Source organism: Haliotis rubra, unplaced genomic scaffold (assembly GCF_003918875.1).
Source record: "Haliotis rubra isolate DU_JTF1 unplaced genomic scaffold, ASM391887v1 Scf53, whole genome shotgun sequence".
Lineage (NCBI taxonomy): Eukaryota > Metazoa > Mollusca > Gastropoda > Lepetellida > Haliotidae > Haliotis > Haliotis rubra.
In genome coordinates this window covers 1,015,226-1,030,398 of record NW_025767224.1, presented here as the reverse complement: position 1 = coordinate 1,030,398, position 15,173 = coordinate 1,015,226, and the positions used below count along the sequence as shown (strand labels likewise).

The 15,173-nt window shown below is 40.8% G+C and overlaps 1 protein-coding gene across 2 annotated transcripts in view; it reads left to right on the top strand.

Moving 5' to 3' along the window:
* LOC124252916 (copine-8-like) overlaps positions 1-15,173 on the top strand; it is a 44,695-nt gene that overhangs the window by 12,847 nt on the left and 16,675 nt on the right. Inside the window, exons 4-11 of one of the 2 annotated variants that reach the window (XM_046686591.1) lie at positions 715-818; positions 1,202-1,241; positions 1,498-1,568; positions 5,216-5,233; positions 10,084-10,115; positions 10,914-10,942; positions 11,594-11,697; positions 12,489-12,593. In XM_046686591.1, the coding sequence (XP_046542547.1) occupies positions 715-818; positions 1,202-1,241; positions 1,498-1,568; positions 5,216-5,233; positions 10,084-10,115; positions 10,914-10,942; positions 11,594-11,697; positions 12,489-12,593 (503 nt within the window). The remainder of the gene's footprint in view (positions 1-714; positions 819-1,201; positions 1,242-1,497; positions 1,569-5,215; positions 5,234-10,083; positions 10,116-10,913; positions 10,943-11,593; positions 11,698-12,488; positions 12,594-15,173) is intronic. The other variant, XM_046686592.1, reaches the window with a different exon arrangement.

Sequence of the window (15,173 nt, the reverse complement as noted above, 5' to 3'; positions counted from 1 at the left end):
TTCATAACAAACACGTGAATTCATTCATTCTACAACTTAAATGCATTGTGGGAATGTAAACAGTGCGAAAGGTTGCCGTGTCGCTGTTTAATTGTGGGTCGAACTGAGACATTATATCCATCGAAAAACATAAACGCAATGTTTCCACTAGTGATGTTGGCCGAGTGAAGCAACTGCAAACCAAGAAACGGGGTGCTATGGAGTAGTGTACTGTACAGGCTGTACGAGGTGATGACAACTGACATGCATCATGACGTCGGTTACCAAGGGCACAGACGAGAATGGCGTAGTGACGTCAATACAGTGTGACGTCATGCAAAAAGTGTACTACAGTACAAAATTCTTCCGCAACCTCTTTATGAAACCGGTTTCGCTTTGAAACCATAAAAATAACAAAAATATGCTGTTTTGTCAATTTAATGCATCTAAGACGTGGGTAATAAATAAAATACCACACTCGGTCTCATCACACACGAATTATACGAAACTTGTGACCTTCCTGTGGTATCTGACTGAGCGGAAGGACACTCGTTTCGTATAATTTGTATGTAATGAGACCTCGTGTAGTATTCTCTTTTTGTGTGATGTAGTCAGAAGCTTTTTGAGCTTAACGCTCTGGGTTCATGGTTACAAAACTCACAAAGAATGTCCATTACAAATATACCAATTGTGTATCATCATCCTTTTTTTATCATAAACATGATTATGTTTCAGTCTGGACGAACAGAAATTGTTTGGAATAACCTGAACCCAGACTTCGTCCACAAGTTTGTTATGCAGTATTACTTCGAGCAGGCCCAGAAACTCAAGTTTGAAATGTGAGTAGCTTCGGGAAAATTGGTGTCTAGGTGGTACAGGTTTACCAAAGCAAAAGGTGGTGTATTTTACAGAAAGTCCTTACTTTATTGAAGATTTTTGAAAAGTGAAAATAGAATGATGAAATTGAGAAACCGAATATGCTCCATGTAATAAAATTGTTGAAAAAAAATATATATATCGGAGTATGTTTTTTCCCATAAGATGAATTGCGTCTTGTCAGATTTTTTGGATTTTCACCATATGTGATCTCAATTTATTGCAAAAAATGCTGTTCTATTTTATTATAAATTTACGGCATTTGATTGGAGTCTCATTTAACATGTTGAAACACTGATGGTGATGAAGGTACAGTACGGTTATATCGTGTTTGTGTTTTCTTCAGCTATGATGTGGACTCCGCCAGTGCAGACCTCAAGAAGCACGTATGTACACCTGCTATTCCTATCACAGTGTAACTTTCTGTGTTATCATTTTCTCCATATCACATGTTTGGTGAAGGGTGGCACAGTAGGCTCTGTCGCTGGTTTGCCATGCCAGGATCTGCTGTTCGGTTCTTCCGTACACGGCCATTAAGTTATAATTGCAGGAGACTTATAGTTCTAAAGCTAGTGTTTAACTGAATGAGAAGAAGTAAAATAATTTGGTGCACTGAGTTCAGTTTACATCTGTTGTTGACAGGACTTTCTGGGAAGATTTGAGTGTAGTCTTGGGGAGATTGTTTCTGCAAACCGTCTGGTGAAGAATCTCATGTAAGTATGCAGAAATAGCAGGAGAGATCACATGCGGATCTTATCTATCTCAAATACAGTCATCCCTCACAATAACGCCCTTTGTGATACTGTGGCCTTGGTTAAACCAGAGGGTAATCAGTTTCTCCCATAAAACAATCACCCATCTTCATGGCATCGGAAACAGTTTATCAACAGAACCATTCAAGTTAATCATAAATTCAGTGTGGATTTTTGGTTTTCAAACTCTTAATAACAATTCAGTGTTTTCTGGATAAGTCTCACAAACAGAGGGACATGAAAAGACAACTTCATCATTAAGACATGCCATCAGCCAGGTATTTACAATGTGATGCAACACACCTTGTTAGAGCACACAGAGGGTCATGAAAGACAACTTCATCATTAAGACATGCCATCAGCCAGGTATTTACAATGTGATGCAACACACCTTGTTAGAGCACACAGAGGGACATGAAAAGACAACTTCATCATTAAGACATGCCATCAGCCAGGTATTTACAATGTGATGCAACACACCTTGTTAGAGCACACAGAGGGGCATGAAAGACAACTTCATCATTAAGACATGCCATCAGCCAGGTATTTACAATGTGATGCAACACACCTTGTTAGAGCACACAGAGGGACATGAAAAGACAACTTCTTCATTAAGACATGCCATCAGCCAGGTATTTACAATGTGATGCAACACACCTAGTTAGAGCACACAGAGGGGCATGAAAGACAACTTCATCATTAAGACATGCCATCAGCCAGGTATTTACAATGTGATGCAACACACCTTGTTAACGCACGAAAAGGCATGTCCGAAAACACAAAATACAACTATCTTCGCAGATGAGGGACTTATGGTCAGCAGTCATTTCATTTGACTGGATTAAATTTAATCCGGTTTCATTCACTGATAACTGTGTATAATAACATTGGTGAAAACAGGTCTCAAATGGCATGAAATGGGACTGCACCAATTTAACATTATTCTCTGCGGTCACAATCTGATTGTGGACCCCAAGACCCGTACATTTTTGTGATAAAAATATGATACTACTTCGTCTTTATTCAATGTTATGCATAGCAGGAGGGTCATCCATTGACCCCAAACCCGCGTTATGGTGAGGGATGACTGTACTATTTGATAAAAAACACCTGTGTGGTGTAGTGAATGGAGAGTGTTCTGAGAGCAGAAGGACAGTGATTTGTTTGACGGCTGCATCATTACAAAAGATGTTTAATGATGATGCTTGCCTTAAAGCCACATCAACCCGTCACCAGAATGGATGCTCCAACACAGAAATCTTTGCACCGAAGATTATCAAACCAGGCCGAGGAGCTCCGCTAATAGATCCTATTAGCCACAATCAATACCAACAATCAGCTACCAACATTTACGTGTCATCCAGTCCGGATGACCCTGGCATGGAGCAGCGAGACTCTTAGCATATCTGCAATGCGTCTGGCGTTTCCGCCGCCACACCTTGTTACAGAAAATCAGACAAACACAGAGCCTGCTCGCACTTTGGTGAAAGCCCTGCTGGAAAAGGCATGTGTCAACCAACAAAGGCTACCACAAAATACAACTACTTCCGTATCTGTATTAAAATGTGTTTAAACAAGAGGGATGATGCAGTCCGCGCTTGCTGCGGGGTAACTTATGCGACAAATTTGGTCAGCAGTCAAGTGGCAGATTATTTGTATTTACCCTTCCGAGAATAAACATTTTTCGACATTGTGATCTTGCAGCTTAGTTCGTAACTATGAGATTAAACTCGTGCTTTCCGGTTTAATCCGGATATTTCCAACATTCACTGATAACTCACGAAGCGGCTTTTTCCTGTATAGCCAGCGTAGGATGTAACATTGAGGGAGGATACAGGTGAAATCCAAAACACAAACCTGGGATTAAGATGGGGTCTCAAATGGCATGATCTCAGGATGCACTGGACTTATCTCTATGCCCAGTCAAGAGCTCTCAAAGTCTATTTTCAGCGTTCCAAAACAAGAGGCGAAGATTTCTCAAGCGATTACATTATTCTCTGTACCACCATATCCTATGGATAAGAAGATGAAGCATGAGAATGTGTGGTGTCAAGTGTTGGGCTGTCAGGAAGTGGAAGAGAGTGTTCAGCGAAGGCAAAGGGAGGCAACTCGTGAGTGAGTACTAATTGAGTGATTTTTACATTGAGAGGGAGAAAGCCAATTAAGGAGATACAAGTGACAGTGAGCATTTGTTTGACGATGGCTGCATCATTATCAAAAAGATGTTTAATGTGGTCTTAGTGAATGGAGGGTGTTCTGAGAGCAGAAGGACAGTGATTTGTTTGACGGCTGCATCATTACAAAAGATGTTTAATGATGATGCTTGCCTTAAAGAAGATGAAACGAAAACGGACTCCTTTAAGTCAATTTTCTTTGTCTGAGCGGGGTACTGCACCATGGTGTCTCAGTGGGCTAGCACAATAAGACTGGGTTTAGGTCTGAGGGCGGTACCTATGTCCCACTGCACCATGGTGTCTCAGTGGGCTAGCACAATAAGACTGGGTTTAGGTCTGAGGGCGGTACCTATGTCCTACTGCACCATGGTGTCTCAGGGGGCTAGCACAATAAGACTGGGTTTAGGTCTGAGGGCGGTACCTATGTCCCACTGCACCATGGTGTCTCAGTGGGCTAGCACAATGAGACTGGGTTTAGGTCTGAGGGCGGTACCTATGTCCCACTGCACCATGGTGTCTCAGTGGGCTAGCACAATAAGACTGTGTTTAGGTCTGAGGGCGGTACCTATGTCCTACTGCACCATGGTGTCTCGGGGCTAGCACAATGAGACTGGGTTAAGGTCTGAGGGCGGTACCTATGTCCTACTGCGCAATGTTGTCTCAGTGGGCTAGCACAATAAGACTGGGTTTAGGTCTGAGGGTGGTACCTATGTCCCACTGCACCATGGTGTCATATTCGGTTGGCACAATAAGACTGGGTTTAGGTCTGACTGGTAGAAGCAGCCACTCTCCATGTAGATGCATGCCGCTGTGTGAGTGTGATAATCTCAACATTAACCAAACATTGATCCCTGTTTCATCTCACCGCATTCAGTAAAGTTCCAGCAATATGTCATAGTTTTATCCTTAGCGTTTACCCATTCAGTCTCTGTGATGTATAGTAGGAAATCTACATTTCAACAAGAAAGTGGGCCTTACTTGGAACATTTCCTGGTAATATTAGGAACATGGACTCCCACATGTTATTATAAGATGAATTCATGTTGCTAAAACTATCTAACATATTATATTCTATATTAATACGTAACTAACTCCAGCTGAATATATTGCAATATCATTATTACTGGCACTAATCCTGATTCATTGAGTTATCTGTCACAGCTTGTAGATGTGTGCATGATCTGCCTGGTAGCAAGTGTCACCTCTCAGTATAGTTTCCTTGATTGGCATTCTAGAAGTTGAAATGATGAATGAGGATAATTTGTAGGGTCAAAACATAGCCTATATAGAATAAAGAAGTTGTATATCCATAAAAATTGTCCCCATTCTTCTCTATTCTTCTCCCAGTGTAGTATCAGGAGCAGATTTCTTGATCTTATAATTCATTTCTGAAATGTGAACTAAATATATATTTTTTTGCGTTTAACTTTATAGAGACCCCTATGCAGAAGGGTGAGTGTGTTCGTCCACCTAGCATAATGTCTTCCTTATGTAGATGTGAAACTGTATGGGACAGTTAATAGGATGATCTCTGCTTGGGCCTTGACCTCTGTAACTTATATGGACAAATCCCTTGTTCAAGTCATTAGAAGATACAGTAGTTTAGATATACTAATGGTTTGTTTGTTGTATATCTCAGATATGCTAAAGATGTACTTGGCGGTTTTGTGTCCTACATGATCTGAATAGTAATACTTGCCTGGTCTATGTAATCAGAATTTTGTGTTTGCTTGTCAGGCAGAAGTGGAGACAATCTGCATCTGATACTTACAGTCAGACTATTTCTTCTCTTGCTTCTTTACCTATCGCTAAGGGATTACATTACCATTCTTGGTAGTCCTAGTAGTCAATTTCAGAGCATTTAATGGGTGTGTATGTGTGTGTTAGGAAAAAAATATATATATCTATCACTGAATAATGCTGGATGCTCTGTTGACTAATGTCTTGTAGGTTCCTCACCCCCACCCACCCCAACCTTCCATCATTTCAATCCTTCTTCATGGATCAGTTAGTTGTGCTTCCTGCAAGGACGGTAATAATGGAGACTCTATGACTGTAGGTATATCATCCTTCCCAGTTGGTGACCTCGGTGCTTAAAGGCCTGCCCATGGTGTCCTGCCTATTGTACCATGCCAGCCTCAGTCCATTATGGCATGCTGGAGTGTTAGTCAACATGTTCACACTTAACATTGATCACATCTGGACTTCTGTTTGGTGAAACCCATGAAGGTTAGAACTGATCTTCTGTAACCCATGCTTGTTGTAAGAAGCGACTAACGGGATCGGGGAGTCAGGCTCGTTGACTTGGTTGACACATTTCATTGTATCCCAATTGCGTGGCTTAATGCTTATGCTGTGATCACTGGATTGTCTGGTCCACATTCAATTATTTAGAGAATGCCTCCACATAGCTGGAATATTACTGGATGCAGCGTAATATTAACTTTTGTTTGGCAGACTGTAGTAATCTTGAGTTACCCACTTAATAACTTGCTCACACCAGGGACAGAAATGTATTTCCTCTCAAGTATATCTCTGGGCAGTCACAGAAATGTTTACATGTTCTCGTGTCAATTCTTATGATCTGTTTTTGAATGTCATTTGACCTTGACGTAGTTTGACCCCAATCCCTTGTTATGATTATTATCATACCCATTTTCAGATTCTGCATTCCAAGGATTAATTAGTAAATCAAACTATTTATATGTTCATTGTCCCTATGACTTGTTTCTTGTAGAAGAAATGTATCAGTGGCTCCATTGAGTGGAATTCTTGCTCAAATATAATGAGCTGGTTGCAATACAGTATAAATCAAAGAATATTTATCCATTCACTCACAACCTCACCGCCTCACAACCTCACCCCCTCACAACCTCACCCCCTCACTCTCCCATTCACAGCTACACACTTCCATACTGCACACACTGGATAAAGCTGTGTTAGCACCAAGGCAGTAACAATAACTTGCAACACAACTTCTCAAAAGCCATTACTCTTGATAGCAAGACTTCATACACAACTAACTACAGGCACATCAACCCACTTGATTAAGGAGCTTTGTTCTTTTTCATAAGGGATTAGAATAATACTTCTTAGTTAAATGTACTGTCCGAAAAAATATTTTTGTCATTAATTCTCTTGATATGTTACATTTACTAATTCTGTATTCATGTTTAGTTGTATATTGATATATGTTTATTTTATTGACTATAGTTAGCTGAGTTTAAACAACCAAAATTAAATTTTGCTCATTCACTAGGCTAATGGATAACGTTTGATGCAATAAGGACCCAGTGTAGCTTCAACCCCTCCATCCCTCCCCCCATACACAGGCACTTCTGTCTTTGCAGGGGTGTGGTCGAAACAAGCCCTCTGGTTCGTCAATGCTGCTAAATCTGCACATTCTTTATAAATTCTTGGGAAATTTTACTTTCATCGACTGCTTGACTTGAAAGAAATGTAAGATTTTTTTCCAGCAAAAGCATCATTTGTAAATGTCTCCTTAACAAACATCAACCAACCAGAGGGCTTGCTTCGACCACACCCCCGTTTTGTGTGGAGATATCGTCATCTATTTGTGTCAAGATTGTTGTTTAGTTGAGTCAAAATCGGGTTTCAGTCAACTTGCTGAAATAACAATAAAGAATTGGTAGGTGTCATGAGTGGTGATCAAAAGGCCAATGATTATGTTTGCATTACCTTTTAATTGATTGCATGCGATGGAAGTGTAGCGATCGGCAAAGCAGGCGGGCAGGGTGCACCAAAGTGTCCGGCCTTGTCATAATGTATTATACTGTGAAGCATTTCGAGTCAGGGGTCATCTCAAAAACAATATTTTTTATCCCCCGCAACGCGTTTTGCGTGGGGGTATTAAAATGGACTCTGTCCGTCCGTGCACATTTATGTTTTCCGGAGCAGAACTCTAAAACCGTTCACTATTTCTTCACCAAACTTGGCACATAGATAGATCTGGTGGTGTACTGGTGCCTTTTGGTAGTTTTGGAATTGTGAATAAAATATTTTTGGCGTTTCCGTGGCAACAAGTTTGACATAGACTGAAATTGGTGATAGTGCTACTTGCTGGAGCAGAACTTTAAAAACCTTTCAATACTCTCCTTCCACTTTTCTATGTACACACCTAAATATTTGACATAATCATAACTCGTAGACATAATCATGAAGAGTATTTTGCCATTGAGGGGGATATTGATGACTTTGTCTTCTTGTTAAATCTTTAATCCTCGCAAAGACATGAGTCATTAACAACAGTGTAGGCTTCCCATAGTGCCACTGACATTAACAACAGTGTAGGCTTCCCATAGTGCCACTGTCATTAACAACACTGTAGGCTTCCCATAGTGCCACTGTCATTAACAACACTGTAGGCTTCCCATAGTGCCACTGTCATTAACAACAGTGTAGGCTTCCCATAGTGCCACTGTCATTAACAACACTGTAGGCTTCCCATAGTGCCACTGTCATTAACAACAGTGTAGGCTTCCCATAGTGCCTTCCTGTCATTAACAACAGTGTAGGCATAGTGCCACTGTCATTAACAACACTGTAGGCTTCCCATAGTGCCACTGTCATTAACAACAGTGTAGGCTTCCCATAGTGCCACTGTCATTAACAACAGTGTAGGCTTCCCATAGTGCCACTGTCATTAACAACACTGTAGGCTTCCCATAGTGCCACTGTCATTAACAACACTGTAGGCTTCCCATAGTGCCACATTAACAACACTGTAGGCTTCCCATAGTCGCCACTGTCATTAACAACAGTGTAGGCTTGCCATAGTGCCACTGTCATTAACAACACTGTAGGCTTCCCATAGTGCCACTGTCATTAACAACAGTGTAGGCTTCCCATAGTGCCACTGTCATTAACAACAGTGTGGAGCGCCGCATAGGCTTCCCCATATAGTGCCATAATGTCGTTAACAACAGTGTAGGCGCCCCATAGTGCCACTGTCATTAACAACAGTGTAGGCTTGCCATAGTGCCACTGTCATTAACAACAGTGTAGGCTTCCCATAGTGCCACTGTCATTAACAACAGTGTAGGCTTGCCATAGTGCCACTGTCATTAACAACAGTGTAGGCTTTCCATTGTAGCACAACAGTGAAGTGTTTGATTTCATCAATATTGTAAAACTACACAAAAGTATGCTTAAATAAAACATTTAGAGCTATTATAATTTCGTTATATACCTCTGATGTTCCAACACAGTACGTTTATCTCCATTCTACCATAACTTCGTTATTAAGATTTTAAAAACATACCTACTGTGTTGGAAAATCAGAGGTATATAACGTGATTATATACCTCTAAATGACTTTGATTTAACAATCACAATCCAGTATTTACTGAAGTCATGATAGAATGAATATTGTATGCATTGGTATGCCATGTAAACAGGTGTGGCAAACAATAGATGTCCTTCTCAATGTTCTCCTTTCAATCGACCCGTGAAGATCCGGGTTAGAATTGACCTTCAGTAACACATGCTTGTCGTAAGATGTGACTGACGGGATTGGGTGGTCAGGCTCGCTGGCTTGGTTGACATGTCATCATATCCCAATTGCATAGATCGATGCTCATGCTGTTGATCACTTTATTGTCAGACTCTACAGGCTAAAGCCTTATAGCTGGAATATTGCTGAGTACGGTGTAAAACTGAACTCACTCGCTCACTTTTCAATCAATGTTTTGATATTATTTATGCATGAAAAAAGTCATATGAAATTAACAAAATTGCTAAGATAGCTAGTGAATGATTGTTTGATGTTGTAGTCAGTAGTAGCATGATATAACAGTCTACCACCACCCAGCCAACAAACCAGGAATTTAATATGGTTAATGCTGGAGGCTGAAAAGAATCAACAATTCTAAGTGTTTAAATTATTGACATTCTAACTTTGTTTATTTTATTGGATAGTTCACAAATACTAGAAATTGAAGACACTGTGGGTACTTTCGGCTTCAACAGGTCCTCATTACCTCCTGATTATTGGAAGACATGCTCTGAATCTTTTAGTTACTTACTGCTGTGTGTTACTTCAATAATGATGACTAGACATGAACTACATTCACGCATTCATCCATCATATCATGTTTATGTTTATGTCATTAAGACTTCATCTTTTTTTCGAATTAAGTCGAGGGATTCTTGTAACCACGACAACATAGAAATCAGGAGCTTTGTGGGTCCTTAGATTGGTATGTAACAGAAACAAATCTGAAATAAACCTACAAAGGCCATTATTTACCAACACTGTTTACATGCTCTTTTTCTTTCCACAGCGGACCTAAGAAGAAGAGTGGCTCAATTGCTAGTGAGTACTTTAGTAATAATTGAATGGAAGAAAAGTATGTGTTTCCTTCTGTTAGCCTGATCAGGGAGTTATTGGTGGCCCAACTGTGAAGGTGCAGCAATGTGCTGTTCGGAGTTACCTCCCCTTGTAGTGTAATGAGCCTGTGATCAAATTCCAGATTTACACTGATGTTAGATAAAATCCAGGATGTGAATTCGGCATGCAAAACTGTAGAGAATGGATGCGAAAAAAGATTCCCGAAGGATGCACAATAATGCTGATTGTACCTCTGGTGCATCAAGAGCAGTTATGGGCCTCTGTCATTTCATCCGTCAGTCCTGACCACTGTCCATACAGGCAAACAATGTTGTCAAGGTTGATGGGACCTACGTAAATACTTCACATTGCACTTGAAACGAAACCACTTTGTACTTACAATGTATATTAATGCAGACTTGTTCTCATCACTATATGGCTGGAATAATGCCGATGTGACGTAAAGCCCAACTCAACTCAACTCAACTTCACATTGCACGAGGTTTAACACAACCAGTAATTACGAAAAAAGAAATGCCTGTGAAGGGACCAAACTTTACTTGGATGCAACCAATATTTTGACACAGTGGTGTTTCACTAAATATCATTGATTTTATTCCATTTTTGTAAGCCAGAATAGAACCCTGATAACTTAAACCTGTGCCACTCTGGGCTTCCCCACCATATCAAGATGCTGTGGTTTAGCTGTGTTCAAAGCTGTGTTACAAAACAACATTGTTTCATATTCCCATGTCACAATAATGATAATATACTTGATTGTAGTTACTGCGGAGGAGCTAAGCAGCTGTAAGGTAGGTTTGAAACAGTTTCTTGTCTTCAAAAGTCTTTGATGAGTAAATGATCAATTCTTGCTCTCCATCATCAATCCAGTTGGTTCTCTGTGGTAAACCAGTGTAATTGTGACTTGGTAAACATTGGTCTTTCAAAACTAGGTCTTACATTAATGGATAATATATACTGGACATTTGTAAATGTGAACAATCAGTTCTATTTTGAACTTATGAATCCCTTTGAAAGAGAGGACAGTGTTTTCCCCCAAATAGTGCCATCTGCCCTTTGCTGGGTGCTGTGTTCTCGAAATCCTATGACAAACAGCCCTGTTGGATGATGTAAAGCAAACTATAAAACTGCCTTGTGTAAATGTCAGACAATACTTGCAGCTTGAGACATGTCAACTAGAGGCTTGGACTGTAAACTCTGGAATAAATTGATATGAACCATATGTTAATGAAGAACAGAAATTCTGTAGTAAAATGCTGAACGTTTATCCTGTGCAGTGTACATGATGTTAGTCGGTCGACATAAGAAATCATTAATCAGTGGATTTAATACACTTCGATAATAGGTCACCTGGTAAATCTATACTGAAACATACCAGCTGTTGTTGACCAAGGGGAGGCAACTCTACATTGGATAACAAATGCCTCTCTCTCTCTCTCCAGGAGCAAGCAACAATGCAGTTTTGTGCTCACAAACTTGACAAAAAGGACTTCTTCGGCAAATCCGATCCATTCCTGACACTTAACAGATGCAACGAGGATGGCAGGTGAGAATAGCCAGAATCTTTAAAGTGGTTGGTTGGTTAGTTGGTTAAGATTTCTGGTCACATTGGCAGGTTTGTTGTGTAATACTGCACCAGGCATCTGTCTGTAAATAATCAAGACTGGACTAGACAATCCAGTGATCAACAGCATGAGCATCAATCTCATTGTTAAGATCAACCTTATGTGTGATAGTACTTGAATCAAGAGAGTGAGTGAGTGAGTGAGTGAGTATGGTTTAGTGCCATTTGTGGCAGTATGATTCATATTGTTCCAGTAATATCATGGCAACTGACACCAGAAATGAGTTGTACACATTGTTTAGATGAAGATAATCACTGTAGCCACACTGCTCTGAATCAAAATAGACTTAGACTTGAAAAGAAACAGGACACTAGTCGCCCCTTCTAACATAAACTTGTGACAATCCACGGAATGGTTGTTTTCTTTGTTGTTTAACGCCACACTCAGCAATATTCCAGTCAAATGGCGTTGGTCTGTAAATAATTGAGTCTGGAACAGACAATCCAGTGATCAACAGCATAAGCATACATCTACGGGATACGATGACATGTGTCAACCAAGTCAGAAAGCCCGACCTCCCGATCCTTTTAGTTGCCTCTTACAACAGTTACTGAAGACCAATTCTAACCCTGATCTTCACAGGAACATGTACTGAAAACATTGGGTAGTTAAAGTTTGGGCAAGTGAGAGGTGGTAATACACTCAATGACTCAACTAGCCACTTGCTTGTTTGATATACTGGTTGATTTATTTTTTGTTACCTGTGTTGAAGTTTCACCATCGTACACCGAACAGAAGTGATCAAGAAGACACTGAACCCCACCTGGAAGCCGTTAGTTATCCCAGTGCGGTCTCTATGTAATGGGGACCACGACAGGTAGGTTCCTCAAAGGCCATCATAGAAATATATACTCAGCAACAAAAGTTCTTGTGACATGGATATTTTTTAATGAATACTAACTTTTGTATACAAATCATAAAAAAACGGGTTCACGGCACCATGACAGAGTATCCAAACGCATCTGTCAAGGTAATGTTTGCAAATCATGAAAAAATTACTTTGCACGAGAAATTTTGTGAAGAATGTGTTAGACTGTGGATCTTTAAACCTGGGTAGTGGAGAGAATGTGTTAGACTGTGGATCTTTAAACCTGGGTAGTGGAGAGAATGTGTTAGACTGTGGATCTTTAAACCTGGGTAGTGGAGAGAATGTGTTAGACTGTGGATCTTTAAACCTGGGTAGTGGAGAGAATGTGTTAGACTGTGGATCTTTAAACCTGGGTAGTGGAGAGAATGTGTTAGACTGTGGATCTTTAAACCTGGGTAGTGGAGAGAATGTGTTAGACTGTGGATCTTTAAACCTGGGTAGTGGAGAGAATGTGTTAGACTGTGGATCTTTAAACCTGGGTAGTGGGGAGAATGTGTTAGACTGTGGATCTTTAAACCTGGGTAGTGGAGAGAATGTGTTAGACTGTGGATCTTTAAACCTGGGTAGTGGAGAGAATGTGTTAGACTGTGGATCTTTAAACCTGGGTAGTGGAGAGAATGTGTTAGACTGTGGATCTTTATACCTGGGTAGTGGAGAGAATGTGTTAGACTGTGGATCTTTAAACCTGGGTAGTGGAGAGAATGTGTTAGACTGTGGATCTTTAAACCTGGGTAGTGGAGAGAATGTGTTAGACTGTGGATCTTTAAACCTGGGTAGTGGAGAGAATGTGTTAGACTGTGGATCTTTAAACCTGGGTAGTGGAGAGAATGTGTTAGACTGTGGATCTTTAAACCTGGGTAGTGGAGAGAATGTGTTAGACTGTGGATCTTTAAACCTGGGTAGTGGAGAGAATGTGTTAGACTGTGGATCTTTATACCTGGGTAGTGGAGAGAATGTGTTAGACTGTGGATCTTTAAACCTGGGTAGTGGAGAGAATGTGTTAGACTGTGGATCTTTATACCTGGGTAGTGGAGAGAATGTGTTAGACTGTGGATCTTTAAACCTGGGTAGTGGAGAGAATGTGTTAGACTGTGGATCTTTAAACCTGGGTAGTGGAGAGAATGTGTTAGACTGTGGATCTTTATACCTGGGTAGTGGAGAGAATGTGTTAGACTGTGGATCTTTAAACCTGGGTAGTGGAGAGAATGTGTTAGACTGTGGATCTTTAAACCTGGGTAGTGGAGAGAATGTGTTAGACTGTGGATCTTTAAACCTGGGTAGTGGAGAGAATGTGTTAGACTGTGGATCTTTAAACCTGGGTAGTGGAGAGAATGTGTTAGACTGTGGATCTTTAAACCTGGGTAGTGGAGAGAATGTGTTAGACTGTGGATCTTTAAACCTGGGTAGTGGAGAGAATGTGTTAGACTGTGGATCTTTATACCTGGGTAGTGAGAGAATGTGTTAGACTGTGGATCTTTAAACCTGGGTGGGGAGAGAATGTGTTAGACTGTGGATCTTTAAACCTGGGTAGTGGAGAGAATGTGTTAGACTGTGGATCTTTAAACCTGGGTAGTGGAGAGAATGTGTTAGACTGTGGATCTTTAAACCCTGGGTAGTGGAGAGAATGTGTTAGACTGTGGATCTTTAAACCTGGGTAGTGGAGAGAATGTGTTAGACTGTGGATCTTTAAACCTGGGTAGTGGAGAGAATGTGTTAGACTGTGGATCTTTAAACCTGGGTAGTGGAGAGAATGTGTTAGACTGTGGATCTTTAAACCTGGGTAGTGGAGAGAATGTGTTAGACTGTGGATCTTTAAACCTGGGTAGTGGAGAGAATGTGTTAGACTGTGGATCTTTATACCTGGGTAGTGGAGAGAATGTGTTAGACTGTGGATCTTTAAACCTGGGTAGTGGGAGAGAATGTGTTAGACTGTGGATCTTTAAACCTGGGTAGTGGAGAGAATGTGTTAGACTGTGGATCTTTAAACCTGGGTAGTGGAGAGAATGTGTTAGACTGTGGATCTTTAAACCTGGGTAGTGGAGAGAATGTGTTAGACTGTGGATCTTTAAACCTGGGTAGTGGAGAGAATGTTTCATTCCTGATAAAGACACGTTGAAGGAGTGCAACCTGAAAAAAACATCAAATTTCTCAGCAGAATTAAACAATTGTTATGCCAAGGCTAACAGAAAATGAACGTTGGCGAGTTATTGGAATGCTCCAATCCGGTACTCCACAACGAGAAGGTGCTCGCAGATTCAATGTCCATCGAAACACAGTATGGAACTTGTGGCAGCCACACCAACAGACAAATCACGTCAGAGACCGTCCTCGTAATGGTCCACCCCCCGGTAACGACCCGATGTCAAGACAACTGGATTTGACAGACACACTTTCGGAACCGCTTCCAGCAAGCAACAGTCACGGCAGCAACCATCCTTGGACTGAGGCGAATATCACCACAAACCGTTCGTCGACGTTTAAGGTGTTTTGGGATCATCGCATGACGCCCATCAAGACGGCCGATTTTGA